General features: G+C 41.8%; 1 protein-coding gene and 1 long non-coding RNA gene across 9 annotated transcripts in view; one reads left to right on the forward strand and one right to left on the reverse strand.

The window, feature by feature from the left end:
- Positions 1 to 18,945, reverse strand: part of SLC7A11 (solute carrier family 7 member 11) — a 176,322-nt gene that overhangs the window by 49,738 nt on the left and 107,639 nt on the right. For 2 of the 7 annotated variants that reach the window (XM_080403014.1, XM_080403013.1), the window contains 4 exons: positions 15,187 to 16,177; positions 11,042 to 11,267; positions 7,966 to 8,092; positions 3,846 to 3,961 (listed from right to left, as the gene is read on the reverse strand). In XM_080403014.1, coding sequence (XP_080259140.1) covers positions 3,846 to 3,961; positions 7,966 to 8,092; positions 11,042 to 11,267; positions 15,187 to 15,207 — 490 coding nt within the window. In that variant the 5' untranslated portion in view covers positions 15,208 to 16,177. Of the gene's footprint in view, positions 1 to 3,845; positions 3,962 to 7,965; positions 8,093 to 11,041; positions 12,058 to 15,186; positions 16,327 to 18,945 lie in introns of those variants that run through there. The other 5 variants (XM_080403016.1, XM_080403015.1, XM_080403017.1 and 2 more) reach the window with 4 other exon arrangements.
- LOC308070086 lies at positions 12,094 to 16,504 on the forward strand. 2 transcript variants are annotated; one of them, XR_013930617.1, is made up of 3 exons: positions 12,094 to 12,423; positions 13,436 to 13,485; positions 16,326 to 16,504. It is a non-coding gene; the product is annotated as an uncharacterized lncRNA (long non-coding RNA). The 2 variants fall into 2 exon arrangements; XR_013930618.1 differs by lacking the exon at positions 13,436 to 13,485.

Genomic DNA, 18,945 nt, shown 5'->3' on the forward strand with positions numbered 1-18,945 from the left:
CCATAGTTTGGGGTATTTGAGCATTTTTTTGGCAGACCTCCCAAAAAGAGGGGAAATTATACACCATTGTACCATAAAACACCCAAAATATGCTTGAATGAGTGCAAAAACTTTAAAAACATGTGCAAGTTGGCAATCTACTTTCAGTCTCACAGTTTTTAATAGCCGAAACCTGTTTATCTGCTTTTTGATATGGAGACCAAGCGAAAAGATTCTAACAGGCTCAGTTAAGAGTGTGTATCTGTTCAGGTTACACATTGATAGTACAGTTCAATGCCTTTGCACAGCACAGTATATCCCTCCCTGTTACCAATACATTTAAGTTTACCATTAGGAGAAGAACTAAAAGATTCAAATCAAGCGGTATATGAGTATAGGTGGGGTTTGCACTGTCTATCACTATGCTTTGCAAAGCTGATGGGCATGGGGATAGGATGTTTCTTTATTGGAAGAAACAATGAATATGGAGGAGTCTACCAGCTTTCCTTTCCAGACAGACATGAATTTTTAACCCTTTCTCCTAAAAAAAAAACATCTTCAGCATCAGAACAAAGGCTCACAGCATCCCTTCTGCTTTGTGCCCTGGGGCTGTTTGAAGGCCTCGTCTCCTGTTTGCATCTTCTTCAGCTGTCCCTCCCTATGCCAAGACACATCCAGGTTCTCTCTCCTTTACCTGACCACTTATTTTCATAAAAATTGTAGTAACTAGATATCTTCGAAATCTCTGTTCTTCTCTCAGGTACAGTTAAACCGAGTTGAGAAAAATTTTATGGCAGACTGACAGATAGACTCAGATATGCATACCCAGTATTTGCCAAGGTTTTTCTCCTTGCAAGGATTCACTTGAGAAATATCAAGTGAATTAAAGTGATTTCTAAGTTTGAAATGAACAGGCAGCCTTCATTTCAGAGGTTCAGAAAGCTGGGGTATCTGAAGAGAACCTCCACACAAGCACCCCTCTCTCTACTGAGCCATTGAAATGTTTGGACTTGAAAGGTTGTTTTTATTAAAAAAAAAAAAAAAATTAAATGAAAGCACCATATTGTGAAACAGAAAATTTCCTTCTGCAGGTTGTTCAAAATTCTTCAAAACAGATGTGATTTTGAGGGGAATTTTGTGCCCAGCAGATGCTTTTTTTCCTATAAATAATGAACCAAGAGTTAGTTGATTTTTTTCAAAGGTCACCATCTCCAATAGTTCCATTTTAGCTCTCACATGATCTCCACGGCACCATCATTCCTTTGTCACCACAGAGACACTGAGTGGGAATGGTGAGGAGCAGAATGGGCTGTAGCCCCTCTATGAGAAGTACCTCTTTGCAGCTGGGTAGAGGAACAACAGTATTTGCCACTCCCCATCATAATCCTGGTTTTGTGCATCTCACGCGACCTTTTAATAATAGGCTTAAACTGCAGAAAGGGAGGTTTAGGTGGGGAGAGAGAGGAAAAAAAGAAGTAAAAAAAAAGTGTCCTGTGACAAGGATAGAAAAATCTGGGCTACACTATTAGATGAGGCTGCAGAAACTCCCTCACCAGAGGTTTCATGACCAGTTTAGACAAACATCTGCCAGAAATTGTTTAGATACGCCGATTGCGTTTGGGGGCAGGGGATTACCTGGACATTCTTCAAAATCTCTTTCTGCCCTTTCTAGTATGATCAGAAATGACAAGGTAAAACTACAGAACAAAGTCTCACCCAAGGACAGAACTTCATGGTGCTTCCCACCGCCCTTTCCCACACACAACACAGGCAGATAGGCGGTGAGCGCTCTGTCATCAGGCACAGGAGGGAGAAGGGACCAGGGGTGGGTAAGATGACAAAAGGCACGTCAGTTCCCTTTCTGATTAACTCAACATTTTCACTGGAAGCAAACACTACCGTTGGCACCATTCAAGTGAATTATAAGATCTTCAGGGCTCCAATGTGTCTGTTCAGCTCAACGCCACCTTAATCTTACCTGTTACTCTGCTTACGCGCACAACACAAAACATTCATAACAATTACCACCACAACAGCTAATTCTTGCCATACAAGAATTACAGACAAACATTCTGAGATCCCTCAGCTTCAGAGTAGCATGTGATCAAAAACGGCTACAAATAAAGCTCAGCTGTGGAGAATACTGCAAAGAATAAAGATAAAGCCTCAGTCTGACATGTCACTGTTTTCCGCAGCATTGTCCCGTCCACCACTACAAACTCTCTATGAGAATCCCTTCTTTCAGTGAAATGACAGCCCATGCTACCTGTGCTGTACAGACCCGCTCTCGCCATAGGAGCAGTCTGCTGCGAACTCCGCTCTGCCTTTAGGCTGTAATTATTTCGGCATAACTCCACCCTCCCACTGCAATACTACTTCTTTGTTTAATTACTTTGTGAAGCCCTGGCTTATCACACAGATTTTCAATTAAATTAAAAGCAATAAAAACCTATTTCAAATTGTTCACTTATTGTGCTTGAATCACACGCACTTAACAAAATGCTTTGATGGAGTCCTCACTTAACACTCCTTCTGTCTCAGTGACCTTGGAGTTACTGAACATCTGTTTCACCCTTATCTCACACTGAAATATTTTAGACAGATGTAGCTATAAAAAGTCATTGACCTCAAAATTCAAGCCCTTAATTCAATTATTTCTATGAAACCTATAGTTTGTGCGTAATTAAGTTAGAAAGAAATGTGGTCACATACTGATATTTTTTAACACTCCTGGCAGAGGGGAACTCTTATCAAGAGAGCTCCTACAAAAAGCCACAGTAACCTGAAGACTGGAAATTTCAATGCCAATCAAACTCCCTACCCCAAAGAAAGGAAAAGCCATCTGAACCTATTATTGTGCAAAACCAAAGGGGTCTCCTGCATGCCTTTGATCATCTGCATGTCTTAATTCCTTTTTCCCATCCTTTTGTTCCTCATAGGTGCACTGGACTAAATTGAAAGGAACAATCTGTTACTAATTACTCAGGTCTACTCTGTGCTCTCCTCCCAGCACAGCTGAAGGGGAATGTGTGTGCAAGGAGCATCATCACCAGCGACCAGAAAGAACTGGAAACAAACCTCTAGCACTACAGGCACACTGCTCCCGAGTCCCTTCACATCACCATCCCTGCCTCCCAGTTTCACGCAGCCTCCCACAGCAGCCCAGGCATGGGTAGCCTCCCTCCTTCCACCAGCATCTACTGGTTCTCTGTAGCCCTAAATTGTCCCTTTATGCTAATTGCAAAGTTAGCAAGAGTAGGACAAGCTGCTGGTAACAGACATGTGTTTTCACCAAGCTGGACACCCTGCTCCCGGATTTCATCAGCTGGGTTCCTGCTTCCTGAACCACAAGTGCCTCAATAAGTTTTATTGCTGGGGATGACAGAGTGGGACTAGGGATGATCTCATGTTGCCTGTGCTCCACTCAAGAGAACTACATTTCTTCATGGCATCATACTTGGCACTCAATTGCCTCCTAAAATAGAGGTAGAGCAAAGCACTTAAAATCAGGTAATCATTCTTCCATATCTCTGGCACTGGCTCACCACCTCTTAGGGACTGAAATTGCTTCCACAAAAGTAATGAGAGTTCTGCCATTAATTCAAGTGGCAACAGAATCAGCCTTGGCAATAGATTTTCCCTGCCATTAATAAAGTCAGCTATTCTTTTTACTACCGCGTATGTTCACAAACACACGTACTCAGGCAAAAAGTCATGTCGATGCCCTTGGCATTGGATGCACAGTCATTTTGTAATGCTTCACATGAAACAACTACCTGTTCAGTGTGCAGTTACTTTTTTTTTTTTTTTTTTTTTCAGTTTACATCATCTTTACCCTTTCCTGAAACCTAAAATTGGATACTTACTGATGCCAACAGCTGTAATAAGTTTAATTGCAAGTTCTGGGATTTCACATTGCATAAAGAAAGGTTCCAAAATGTAACGTCCAAATGCCAACGATATCACTGCTGTGGCAGCAGGGCTAGAGTAAAAACAACAACAAAAATAAATCACAAAATTAATCTGCAATAGTACATAGATAATATTCTCATGGGATCATGCTGCAACTTTACTATCACAGAACTGTGAACCGTACTTAATTTTAATGCCTGCTTGTAACTATGCTGCCATGTGCCATGATTTCTGAATGTGGTAGGAAACCACAAGCAGTTTAACTTTGCTCAGCATTTCTGAACTTGGCAGCAACGCTTCTTACCAGGATCGCTCTTACAAATTCCATGTTGTGAAGCAGCCGTAAACAGAGAGGATAAGTATCAATAGAAATCTTCATTCACTCGCTTGAAGTGGACATGTCCAGAATTAGAATATAAGCGCAAAACCCTGAGGAAATGTTTTTGAAGACTGAATTTTAGTGGCTGGATATCTCTCACCCCTCAGAGAGAGAAGTAAATGAATTTCAATCAAGCTGAGAATTCTGCTTTACTTAAATATGTATCCAAAACCTACCCATCTGTTATTAAAACCTGAGACAAAGCAAAAAATGAATGAAAATGGGATTTCCTAAAATGCAAACAGAATTTCTTCCTGTTATTGACTAACAACTTCATAGCACTGCAAGTCAGAGCAAAAATCCTCAAAGTACAGAAAGCACCTACCATGAAACCAAGAAATGTGAAGAAGGGCATGCAGGTGTTGGTTGCATTTGCAAACTTGGAACAGTCATAATATTTGTACAGCCTTTCTCTTTGAGACAAGCTAAATGTTTGCCAGAAGCCTTAGCACTGACACACATTTACAGCAAACTGCCCTGTGCCTCAGTTCAGACACTGCCTGCATAGTACAGTTCCAGTGGTCTGTTCACGTTTGGTTTAGGAGGACACTTTCACCCTTCCTAGCACAACTGGTAGCATCTGTGCTTCGTCACATGCTCACTCACAACAAGGACAAAAGGGCATATGACTCTGTCTGAAAGGATTTTTGAGTCAAACAAGAGTCCATGCAAATTTCTTGTGAAAAACTCTACAGCATTCAATAAAATAATGCCCCACCTCACAGAATTTTAATAAAAATGTAGTTGCTAAAAATGCTATGGAACAGCATAAAAATTCCGCAGAGAAGTTATTATTCTCCATCAAGTGATAAAAGAATTTTCCACGAGAGAGTTTCACCCTGGAAACAAAACCCACTTTCTTAGCGTTGTGACTCAACCAAAATGTCACACATTGCACTGGGTCCAACTGCAGAACAGTAAAGAACAGAAGCATCTTCCTCAGAAAGTTTCTGTGTGGACAAGTGAGGGCTGCTGCCTGCGCGTCCCCCACGCATGAGGACTGTTCCTTTCACTGGCCAACAACTGTCTTTGCAACTCTTGCCTTCGCCCAGGGACTGCGCGTCCTCTGCATTGGATTTACAGGCATTTACTGACTTTACCTTGGTGCGATATTTCTAATTTTCATAAGATCATCACCAAGCTTCCAGCTTCTAAATGCTGCAGCCTGCCAAAAGTAGTTTGAAGCGTCCTAGATCAGATGAAAGATCAGATCTTTGGAGCTTTCCCAAACAGTTTTCTTCAATCCCAGCTCCTTGGATTTTACCCTCGCATTTTAAGAAAGGCCTTTTTAAAGAGGCGGTCTCTGCTATCCATACCACTGTTTTTAAAAGGAACGGTTTATGTTTTTTGAAGGAATGGGGTATTTTCCTTTTGACTGCAGACAGGCTGGCAGCCCCCTAAGAGCTGTGTGTTCAGGAGCAGGCAGAAAAGCACATTAGCAGCTTTCATTGAAGGGCAAGGAGCACAAAAATCCCCTGGGAAAGGAGCAGGTACAGTGGCCCAGCACATGCCACAGGCGAGCCAGGCGCGTGGCAGCACAGTCTCACCCAACCTGTGTCTAGCAACTGCCATAGCTGAGCAGTGCAATGCATTCACACCGCCGTCTTTATTTGTTTGAGAACAAAAAAAAATGTTTTCCTTTTTCTCTCTCTCTCTCTTTTTTTTTTTTTTTTTTTTTTTTAGAGGTAGTAATAAACCTGCAACCTGACTTTTGGGGAGAAAAGTTCCTACTTACACTGGATGAGGAGCAGCACAGTGTAAGGCACATCTAAGCAGCACGTGAGGCTGGCACAGTTTCATCAGTATGTGGGCAGAGTTTAAGTGTCTCCTAACTGTAAAATAGTGGCTGAAAAGATATATAAGAGCCGGAAATGTTAATTTTGGTTGCAGCTGCTCCACAAGCCCATGGGTGTGATAATCTTGCAACCATTCAGAGAAAAAAAAACGGCTTCACTGAGAAGCTTAGGTGCAACTTCACCTACCAAAAAAACCTCCTAGATACATATTAGGTCTCAGCTTCTTTGATAGCAGCAGCCAATTAGTTTACTGGTGCAGGAGTCCGATATAAAATTCTACACAGAGTTTCGGCAGCACTGCTCTGATCATCGCAAGTTATAACAAGTATGCTTCCCTTGCTGCCTCTCAAATTTGACAATTAAAGAATCCACTGATGTTTCTTCCCGTGCAAGATGATTATTTTCTGGGTGTGGGGCAGATCATGATGACTAAGAGTGTTTTCATGACACTCCTAGGACACTGTCATATGTAAAAAAAAAAAAAAAAAAAAAAAAAAATTAGCGAGGAGAGGAACTTACGAAACCTGGTTTCTTGCGGGTGTCTGTGCCTAGGTCGGTGAGGTCTCCCTGCCTAGCAAGGTGCAGGTTAAGAGGGGGATTTCTAACACTGCTCTGTTCTGTTGATTTTGTGATGTGCAATGATAGAGCTGCGTTTGCAGCACTGCACTTCTCACTGTGAAAACAGAGGTCTAATTTCTCTGTCTGGCCTTCCTTTTTGGTAAAAATTTAATACAGTTAAGACATCTGCTCTTTCATCACATTTGATGGAAATCAAGCAGTTAAAGTTTGCGTATGGGTGGGGAGGATGTAAGGGACCATCTGACCTACACAATTATTTCCTCCGGAAATAAGATAAGAATTTATGGATTCATAATGACTCAGCAGTGTCAGTGCTTTTAGACAGTCTATGCTAGAACTTGTCAATATTATGTAAACATAGTTGTGATTTGAAATGAAGCTTGTGCTTTGGTGACTAATTTGCTGATTGCGGAAGAGGGAAAAGGAGTGCTAACTAGCCTGCAGCAGGAATGCAGCATTCCCGAAGTCTTTTTGCATAAGTGAGTTGCCCTGCTGTACATATGAGCAGCTCTCCAGCCTCAGCAATACCAAAAAAAAAAAAAAAAAAGAAATTTGAAAATTTTAAAGGCCATCTTTCAGTTTGATACAAAGATCCATTTACACGATGAAAATTTATTTGTGATGGATTTGGCATCTTCATACTGTAATTCACCTCTACGATGTCAAGGGCTGTATAAGTGACAGGCTTACACACCAAAACAATACTTTGGGAATTTTAGATATGTATGGACTTCATGTTGCTTTATTTGGCCAGCTAGTGCTTTTCATAGTAATGAAGAATTAAGTTCTCCAGTACCCTACAAAAACAAAAAATAGGGACCTGAGCTGTCATATAAAGAGTATCTGGCGCCCACAAATCTGAAAACTACTGGGCAATAGCTTCCACCGAGAGTTATTCCTCTATCCACAGACAAGAGCAACCACTCCAAAAGCTAGTGCCAAGGCTGAGAAAATGTAAAGGTAACTTTCTCTCTTCCATGATACTATATATAGGTATGGGTATTAGCATCATTAGTGACATGATTGGATACAGTAAGCTTAGCAAAATTAAAGCAAGGAGCTAAACTTGTGCTGCAGGCAGTTTTCTTAGAATCATTTTTTTTCCCCCATGCATGCATAGATGTCTTCATGAATGTTTCAATGCTGGCGAGCGAAACAGCACTGTTAAATTCTCTGAAGCAACCATACTAAAAGAACACAGTTAATGGATCAAGGTACATTTGCTTAGTTTTGCCCATCATGTAATGGTGATAATTTTTTTATGATCAAAAAGTGTATTGCCATCAGAAAAGGAATGCAGAAAAGCCATGATCCACTTACCGAATGATGAGTAATTCAACCCAGACTCTCACAAAAGCAGGTAACGGGCCAAAGGCCTCCAGGATATAGGTGTAGTGGCCACCAGATTTCTTAATGCAGGTTCCTAGTTCAGCATAGCAGAGGGCACCTGTGAGAATTCAACCGTGACATCACAGGAGATATCCAGAAATACCTTTCAAAACACTTATAAGCTAAACAATGGAGCTGCCATGGTATCACGACTACTCGATATATTTGAGCCATTTTTTTTCAAGCAATTTTGTTTTAATTCATTCAGCTAGACTTGCGGTTAACCCAACTGTACATATATACAGTCACATTTACGTGTAAAACCACTGAACAAACTATTAGCTATCAGCACATTTCACTATCCGTCCGTATCCTGTGAACAGGGACAACAAAATGCTGTGTCACGCCAGCTACCACGGCTCCCCAGCCAGCCTGACTGCACAGTTACGTGAAAGCCTTCTGACACCTTTGCTTCTTATCAGATGACGATCGGCTCCTTTCAGCCTTAGAGATGCCTGGCTCAGCCACTAAAGAAAAGCCTGAAAACTGTGTTACCTCTCCTTAGCCACGGGCAAAGCAATCACTGGCCAAAATTTGGAAGCAGGAATTGCAGATTAAGAGTTTTCCTCAATAATACTCCCAACACCTTCAATAAAAAATGCGGAGGATGGCTTAGCCCTGGCTTTTCACCACTGGTGCAGTGTGGCTGTGTACTACTAATACAATGAAAGCTCATTTCTGCATTGCCTTAAATACAGACCACTTCATGCTTTCAATGCATGAGGCTTATTTCATGCTTCGGTGCATTTACACTGACTAAAATAAAACCCAAATTGTCATCATGTTGCTACATTAGTTCATGTAGAAGGGCTTCGGTCCCCTTTGGAGCAAGCACTGGTGGCATTTCCAGCTCTCACAAAGCTCCCCAAGGCTGCTGCCAACACAACGCCTGGCCTCTGCCACCACGGAGCAGGCAGCAGCACGCTACAGGGATGAGGACCTGCCAGAAGCCTTCTTCACCCATCCACCATCTGCTACTGATGCTTAATGAGCCATCACCCAGTCACAAAGCCAGCGGATTCTTAGCTCCACAGGTGGGCCCCATCGATAGAGAAGTGTACCACATTCAATAGACGTAGGCAGCCCTTTTAGAAGAGTCTGGGAAGCCAGATGAAAACAGGAATAAAGTTTGTAAATACCACATCACATAAAGTTAAGATCAGCAACATATATGAACTCTTTTCAGCTCTGCTCCCTGCGTGCTTTTATGCTGCAGCACTTTAAAGACGAAAACTACAGTTGTCAAAACCACCTAACCTGTACAAGCCCATTAAAGCTGTACCACATACGACAAATTCCATCCTTGTTCATTTGCTTTGTTTGGGGCTTCACAAAAATGTGGCAGCTTTTATCTGCTGTTCTTCAGCTTACCCGAAAATGTACTTCAAGGAATTCTTACAGCCATATTAAAAAAAAAAAACCCAATGATGGGTTTTCTCTTGCCAGCCTCTCCTGTTGAGGTTCAGAATGAAATGAAATTGTGTTTTAATACATGCTAAACACACAGCCTCAGCAAGACCTTAAGTAATCTTTGCATGTGATTTTTACTTTAATTAAGTCACGCAGGGAATTAACAACACCCATGGCATAAAAAAATACAGAAAAAATAACTGTAACAAGTCTATTCAGAGAAAGAGTATCTTTTGCTGGACCAGATTACACAGTTCTTCATGTCCTGAGATCTGGAAAATGACCTAGCAAAGCTGTCTGATAAAAAAGATATTTTTTAAATTTATTTTTTTTTTGTATAGACATTACTTCACAGCTAGAAAACTACTACTATTAAAGTTAAAGCTAAAAATGCAATGCTTAAGTGAATTCGGTTTTTACTACATCTAGAGATCAGGGTCTTCTGACAGGGTTACAAATTCTATCTGAGGTCTTTCTTTGCAGGGGAATTTTGGTTACAGGCAGGACTTCCTTGTCTGTACAACAGATCATGCTGCACATTGTACCAATGCATTTAACATTTGGCCAACGCGGGTCCTAACTTGCTTGCACGGTCTGTTGGGCTTGGGTGGGCTCAGCCTGGAAACAGCCCGTGCTCCTTTTAAGCTCAGAGCCAATTTACACAGGGTGTCATTTGCATGTTCCACCTATTAAGCAGACACGTGTTAGTCCGTGTTTGTCCTCTTCACTTCCTGCCAGAAAACAACTTGTTTCTGTTTTAAATAAAGCCAATATTCATGTTAGTTCTTCAGCTTCTTTGAGATTAGTTCATTAAGTAGGTCAATGAACCCTCTGTCCCACAGAGGCCAGGGTGGGGTTTGCCACTCTGAATGGGGGCTTTGTGTACGGAACAAATAAACTGGCATTCTTCAGAAGTTAACACTTCAAAAATACATGAAATTAGTAAAAACTGTAACAACAGGCGGGCCAGCAATAAAACTTGCATTACAGACCTGTTTCCATCACCCTGTGTTTTGCAGCGCAGCCTTTCAAAGCAACATCTTGAACAAGGAACAAAGTAAAGAGCAGTCATACAAGACTAAGGGGGGGTGGGGAGGGGGGAGGGGGGGGTGTTACTGTCATTATTTTGCTCCTGTTCATGCCAATACAGTTTATGTCCGGGGGGAATTGCTCCGCTCAGACCTTGCTCTAGCCTCTTGGGAACTAAATCAAGCTGCCTAAACATTTTGCTGGTGTTTGAGTGAAGCGCCCCAGACCCGCCAGGGGCCTTACAAGCAAACCATAAACTAACTCTTACAGGCAGAAGAAAAACATTATATGTACAGCACATTGTATGGCATAAACCGGACATTTACTTAGGGAGCCATATAAAACAATAATTTATGCTTCCGATCTTTGCCGAGCAGGCAGCAGGGGGACGGGGGCTGCATACCTCTGCGCCCTCCACACAACCTATCAGACAGCAAAGCCCTTCCATAGCCCCATTGGTCCTGGGCTCCACGCCGTGCCTTGCTATCCAATGGCAAAATCTGACAAATAACAGCAATAATCCACCGGCCACCCCTCTACACCAATTAGAAACTTGTCAGGGACTTACCGAAGAGGGAGAGGATACCACAAGCTGTCCAGACAGTCAAGGACATGCCCACGCTGCCTGTGTTCTTCAGGATGCCTTTGGGAGAGATGAAGATGCCAGCTCCAATGATAGTGCCAATTATGATGGATATCCCCCTCAAAAGTGTCACTTTCTTCTTCAGCACAACTTTTCCCTCCTGGGCTGGCTGCTCGCTGTCCATAGAGGGCAACCTGCCATTAGCTTGCCCCTGCAAGTAGCTCCCATTAGAGACCGTGGTTACAGCAGCTTTCCTAACCATGCTACAGTGCCACCAGCACACCGACAGCAAGCGCAGGCAGAAAAGTTTTCAGCAGAAACTCAAGGGTGGTGGTTGTTTGGTTTTTTTTTTTCCCTCTCTGTGTAGCCAACTACTTAGCCTCCTCCTCTGCCCTCTCTTATCTTTCCAGCTGCTCCTACACACAGGTAGCAAGCTCCTAAAGTGTATTTGAGCCTTTTCTGTGATCTGAGCACTGCTCAGGAACACCTGCGCTTTCACACTGCGAGCTGGTACTGCCCTATCATTGGAAACCAGCTCGGCTTCCGCGTGGACTTGTATTTAAGCTCTTGTCATACCAAGTTACTCCAGCTGAATGATGATGCAAATTCTCCAGGTTTGCATCAGCCATTTGAGAAACCTCTGGCATTACTCAGCATTTCTTTTTTTTTTTTTTTTCCCTTTCTTTTTTTCTTTTTAAACAGTAGTGGCATGTTGCACAACTGACCTGGGGGTAGTGGGAAGAACAAAGCACTCGCAAGCAAACCCAGCCAATCAAGCTGAGCACATCACCCTCAGTACCCCGAGACACACTCCCAATTTTTTTTTTTTTTAAAGCAACTAAAAGGAGCCAGAAACAAAAGCCTGTCTAAACACAAAGCTCGTCAGAGTGCAAGGGGAAAAGAAATCAAACAGGATACGTCATCCCTGGGTCTAATCCAATTTTTGTCTTGAAAAACTCTTCTTAACGAAAGTTAAGTTTGCAGGGCTTAGCTTGTGTCGCACTTGATCAGCCTCTCTCCCATCTACGTTACTTACCTGGAAATCTCTATAGGGACCTGTCCCTACCTAAAGAATACATACAACCCCCTCGTTACGCCGAGTTGCCTAGCAACACACCCAAACCAGCCTAATGAAAACCTGGGGTTACTTCCACAGTACAGTAATGTTCATACACGCAGTGTGTTTCTAGGATGTCGGTAAGCAACGCCACAACACTTCCTCTTAAGAAATACTAACATTTACAGCCACCTCGCATGTGTGATCTGGCAGAGGGCGGACAACACCCCAGAGCACAAGATCTCCGGCGGCTCAGGAATCAGAAAGGGCTTTTTGTGTTATCCTAGAGCTTCACTGACCAGATAAACAGGTAATCAGATGCATAAATACTTTTGTTTCGTGATCTGATCGTTTCAATTCAAACCTGAGAAATTAAACTGTTAAGAAGAGGAGCATTTGAATAAAACAGCAAAAATCAATAGCCTTCAAGCACTTGTAACTTAATCAAGGGACAGCCTGTGCAATGTACACCAAAGGGGAAAAATCCTTCACAGCATAACTATTGCAGCTGCTCGTGGCTTCAGATTAGATCAGTGCAAAGAGAAATTATTACTGCAGTTACTGCTCTTACAGCTACTGCTTAATTAGGACCTAGGATTGAGGGGGGGAAAAAAAATAGCAGTTAAAGCATTTGATCATTTCACAAGCAGGCACTGAGCTCTGAGCACTACCGTGCTTTCAAATTTATGTGAGAAAGAGGAGATCCTGGAGTATCATCAACACATGGCAGTTGTAAAACTTCAGTGTTTTTAAAGCCTCGTGTTTGCAGTTATAACTCACCTGTAATAATTTGCACTGAGATAAAAGAAGGCATAAAAAAATCTTATCTGGTTTAAATGCACACAGGTAAAACTGAAGTGACTGCAGCTTTTGACTAAACGCAGGTAGTGCTTGCCTATTTTCTGAACACATCCTACCCCTCCCTCTGCTGATGTGTGTAGCAGCTGATCCCTCACCTCTCCCTACAGTTCATGCTCCTGTTGTCACTGCATCGTGTGCCCAACATCTCGGGGAAGCGAGTGCTCCTCCAGCTCATGCCATAGGTGGCTGCACAGACCGCCCGCGGGCAGGGCCTCCTCTGGTCACCATACAGTCCAAACCAAACTGATTTTCACAGCATCAGTTACGTGCAAAGCCACGAGTAGGTGGTGTGCTATGCAGAATTGTTTTCCCCTGATGTACATTTCATAGGCTGCCCCCCCCCCCCCCCCCCCCCCCCAATAAGATTATAAATGAAGTAACCAACTAGATGAATCAGACCAGGAAAAAGCATTAACCACAGAACTGGGTTGGGCTGATGACCTTTATTTTAATTTTCAAAGGCTATTTAATGAAGAAGCACATGACATCTTAAGACATCTAATACTTTAAGGTAATCACTCTTAACTAATGCTTATCCTTTATTTACACATGAAGATGGTTCCAAGATCAAACCAGAAGCCCAGTAAACCTCCCAGACAATCCTGAGGCAGCTCCCAGCAATCTAGCTGTCCGCATCAGCTGTTCAGTAAAAACACTGGACAGTAGAATAGCTTTCAAATTTCATTTGACCACTAGCCAGAAGGACACATGTTTGCCCCTTGGACACAGTTATTAACACTCCCACACAGTGAAAAGGGTGCTTGCTTTTTCTGTGGTATAGGGATAACATGCACGCAAAGCTTAGGACCATGTGAAATTTCTAAGGTGGGAACTAAGGAAAGCTGGATGCAGAAAACTCTTTTCCTAAATACTCACAGCTTGCTAGTGAGCACGCTATTTGTAGCCTTTCCCATGAGTACTGTTGTATACGCTGTTTCTCAATGCTATCCACTAAGAATAAACAAAAAAATAGGAGCACTTTTTCTCCTTTGAGTTCAAGCTTACCTCCAGTTATCACTTCTACCCAGCATAAGGAATACTTGTTTGATGTTAGGGGAATATTTGTTATATTTGGAAATTTCACAAGAATTCTCCATCACCTAAGCCCAGTCCCAAGGAGAGCATGAAGCAGGAAAAGGCGCATCACTGCCTGCTTCCCCCATTACACAGCATACTCACAAAATCTGTTCTGATTACCTGTAGCCCACCAACCACTTTCATTTGAATTATTCATCACAGAGCAAGGACTGCGGTATCACTATGCAACCGCAACACACAATGCTCCCTGTCTTTTCAGAGAGCTCTTCTGAAAGCGCAGGGCTTAACCTGTCCAACACTCAGAACAGCCCTGTTCTTCCATAAAAACCCACTCTGAAGACAGAACAAAAAGGTATAAGGTGCAATTTTCTTTACTCCGATGAAATTATTTGAAGCAATATTTCTAAAAATGATGCTCTGAAAATAAACCCTCAGCCTCTAATAGTAGCTGGCACTGTGCACAGCCTTTTATTATTTCTCTCTGGATGTGTGGTTGGGTTTTTTTCCCCCGATTCATAGATGTTTTCTCCAGAACAAACATCTTAGAGTATAACCGACATTGTCACTGTGAAATGGTTTCCTTTTGCATTTCACCATCAGCCCTGGACTACCTATCCACTGCCTGTCCTCCGACACCTACACCCTGCAAAGGGCTAAAGCACTGGCCGAAGGCATCAGCTCCCCGTGCTGGTTGCCCGCTGCCATGGGTGGGCTCTGGCCACCAGGACTGGCTGCGCTGCTGGGACCTTTCATGGTGTGTGTCTAACACAACCTTCACAACATTTCTGCCTGCTGCACTGCACTACTCCAGCAAATTAAAAACTTGAGCATCACGGGGAATAACGATACTACAGGTATCACGTACATACACACACACACATATATATACACAATAATGATACAGGCTGAACACGCCTGGTACAGGAGCGCCCCTGCTTTTCCACACTTGTAGAGCTGGGGCGAAATATCTGGACACAGTTGTATCTCCAAAGCAGCTACAGTTTTGACATTTCCCCTGAAGAATGCTATGAACACACACACACAGCATTCCCCTTTATGGGAACACTACAATACATGCACAGCAAAGTCAAGGATCGAAAACTCAAGCCTGGACTTGAGTTTCAACTTCCCAAGCCCACAAAACCTTCTTAATTTCTACGTGTAGCGAGCATACCTTGACAATCCCTCCAGGCATTTGTATATCAGCTTATGGCATCAAACAAATCCAGAGTCAGAAGCCAAGCCTCCAGGCCACACACTGCCACACTGACTGGAGACGTGGGAATAAAAAGGAAGCATATAAAGACTGAAGAGGCGAGGAAAGCCCCAGACTCTTTTGTGTGGGTGGCATGGCATGAAAAATTGTTTAGAAAATTAAGCTGTCGCCTCTGTATAACGCAGAGTTGTTTGTGAGCCTCGGAAAGTAGCCCAGTAGGAAGGCAGCAGTCTGGTGTCAAATGTCAAAGGAGAACAAAATACTTAAATGTATTTATTTCATATAGATAATCTAGCACTGGAAAGTTTTGACTGGGAATTTTCGGCTCCTTTTGTACTGTTAAGAAATAGTTTAACTAGCATTGGGGGGCGGGGAGGGGGGGGGAATAATCTGTAAGCAATTTAAGAACTAAGGTGTCATTGTGAATTAAATGAGAATAGGATCATTGTGAAGTATAGAAAAATCTCAGTAGATAGGGATACGTTTTTAAGTTATAATGCAAACTGAGAACTCTGACAAGTCAAAAACAATTTGTTGTTGTCTGTACTACAGGTCAAAGCTTTAGTTAAAAATGGAATTACTAAGAATGTTGGGGGAGTGTTATTTTGTAGTCAGAGACTCACAAATTACTTGCTTAATTATTTCGCATTCCACTTTGTGCCAGATACAAAGAAGATATTTAGAAGAAAAACAAAAAATGAGAAGGAATGAAATACACATCCATCTTAGAGGCTTTAAAAATGAGACAAAATCCTATAAGAAATCCAAAAGCAATTCAAATGTTATCTCTCATATTTTCAGTAAAAACCTTCCAACAAAATGCCTATGCAGTCAACCAACAGAAATCTGGTTCCAAGAAGACCACAGACAATGACAGCAGTTTAGAAGGCAAATACTTCGGAAAGTTTCCTCATCTCCAGTTTGCTGATAGGTGCCAGTCAATTTTCAGCTGAAAAAAAGAAAAAAAAGGGATTTCAGAAATCCCTTCTATTTTTCTCACTATTACAGCTTTATTTCAAAAGGCATGATGATTTCAGCTGAGTGGTTTGACATTTTTATAATTTTTTTTTTAATTTTTTTTTATTTTTTTTTTTTAGCAGACAAGAATCATTAATGCCTGGTACCAAGCAAGAAAACTCCACATGAGAGAAAGCCAATTCTTACCGAAGCCCTGTGTATCTGAAAACATGATTGTGTTTTATACTGTCTCATTTTTCATATTCAAGATATATGCAGCTATAACCTAAGCAATGCTGTACATAAATATTATTCTTGAGTTTTCTGTGTGTTTCTCATCAGAAGGATGACACAATTTTCAGTCACTGTTATTGTTCCTCAGCTTTTGGATGCAAACACTGAGATACCCCATGGCTTTCAAGAAAACAAGACCTCAGGGTAAATTTTTGTCAAAGCTGCATGTGCCAGATACCTGGCACAATGGCAAGATTGCGGTCTGCTTCAGGGAGTCAGGATTTTACCTGAGCAGTCTCAGGCTAGGCTGGGCATGTGAACAGAATTAATCAGCACTTCTGAAAAAAATCAGTATTTCTAAAAAAAATCAAGATAAAGACAGAATTAGCACCCAGAATGTGGTTTTTTTCCCTAGCTTATTTCTCCATTTTCCTGATGAATACTCTTCACACTAGATAGAAAGCTTATAATGTGAAGAATCCATACAACAGCTGCCTAGATTATCAAATTTAGGCTTGGCTATTTAATTACTCTTTAATTTCCATATAACTTATACAGTATCATGTATACAAGAAACAGGACCCTGGGACATTGGCCTTACTCTTCTATTCAGCCAGGTGCTGGCTGTACTTTGTGTCAACCATGTTTTACCACCATGAATCAAACCTTTCTTTTTTTAAAAAAGGTTAATGATACTTACCCTAATTCACAGGTGTGACAGATTCAGCCACTGAATTCTGTCACCAAAAATCATCTAACCAAAATTTTGGAAAGGGAAATTTCAAGAACTTAAAGTTTTACTTTACTGACCACTCTATGGGGAAATCTTTCAGATCACTTGTCATATCTGAATTCCAGTTCCTTATTCTCACCCTTAACAGAACATCACCCTTCTTTTCTGTCAGGTTTAGCAAGCTCATTCCCCTCCTGTTGCATACAACTTAGACTAGATGGAGCATACATTCAAAGTTATTTGTTTTTTTCCTGAAGCAGAAAACTATACTCTTACCCAAGAAAAACTGTAACGGGATTTTTAGTTCCTGTTCTTCTTTCAATTACCATATGAGCAATAGTTGCATCTATGGATTTCTCTTTTGGTTTATTTAATGTAGCTTTTTGTAACTACATTACACTAAGGTAGCTTTTGTTAAAGCTACATTTGTGTAATGCAGTTTCGTAGTCTTGGCTGTGGCCTCTTGCAGGTCGTGAATGCAGTAAGGTCAGGCTCCAGTCAACAAACTGCCAGGTCGTTAGGGCTTCTTTAGCGTCAGCAGCAACAGCCCAACACATGCATTGAAAGAGATGGACAGAAACATCTCAGTTAAAGGTTGAAGCGGTGACAGAGTTTACCACAAGAAGGGATTAAACTGCAGAAAAAGCAGAAAAGCACATATGTGCAGAAATACTTCACTGGTGATTGGTGGTCAATCATCCAGACTGTCATAATTTAGCATTGAAATGCAGCCTATGGATCCCACAGGGAATCATTTTATTGGCATCTAAATGTGCATACTATGTCTTCTTGAGGTATTAAAAACTCCATCAGAATAAGCACTCATTTGGAGCATCGCCAAGGTGCTTCAGCAGTTTGTGCTAGTGCAGCTCCATATATTTATTATACCCACACTTCAATTGAGAAGAGCATCTTACTGCTGAGATTGTGCCTCTGTTTTTTCTTTGAAAGTGAAATTCCTCCTTTCCACATTCACAATATATTCTTCAGAGACGCTGTCTATTCAAGTGTAGTAATTTTATCATGTTTTGTGACTTTTAGTAAGAAGAATATGAAGCCAAGGTACAGCAGACACATGCAGTGCATGGGCACAATGAGGGTATCTCTGTCTTGTCTACTCTAGACTTTAAAATTGTGTGCAGTACAGCTACCACGTCGGAAATCTGCTCTCTTCCCCCTCATGACATTTGCAGGGAGGTACAGGCTATCCAGAGCCTCAGAATTTAAGTCTCTGGGACAATAAGAAAGTAGTGGCATGGATTTCTAAGGACATTTCAAATTCATGCTTCACAGATAAGCTTACAAACAGCCAACAGCTCAACCCCTCTGTGTATAATGCACCAATTCTAGCCTTTTTCCTTCCCTCCCACGTTTAATCTAATCCAAAGATTAAGAGAGAATACCCTTCTACCAAATGCGTCCACTTTTATCATAAACTCTTTTACAACAAAATGGACCCTAACTACAGTGGTTTATTCTTTGTTAGTATCTTGCTTGCACTTCAAGGAGGAGAGTTGAGAGGTCTCTCTAAAAGCACACTTTGAGGACTCCTGCCTTAAAATAAATCGATATAATCAGTATTACTCACTTTTCCAGAGGGTCCAGGCCCCTCACTGTAGGCAGGGTGGCAGAGAAGTTCACTGGGATGAAAGACTCCCACTCTTCTCTCTAACACATGCTGCTGAAATTAGAGCCAGTACATAGAGTAGAAAATGTATACAGCCAGCTGTCTCTGTAGCAAAAACAAATCCTGCCCACTGCATAACCTGTCACACACAGAAGGGACCTTCCCC

Source organism: Falco punctatus, assembly GCF_963210335.1.
Source record: "Falco punctatus genome assembly, chromosome: 1".
NCBI lineage: Eukaryota > Metazoa > Chordata > Aves > Falconiformes > Falconidae > Falco > Falco punctatus.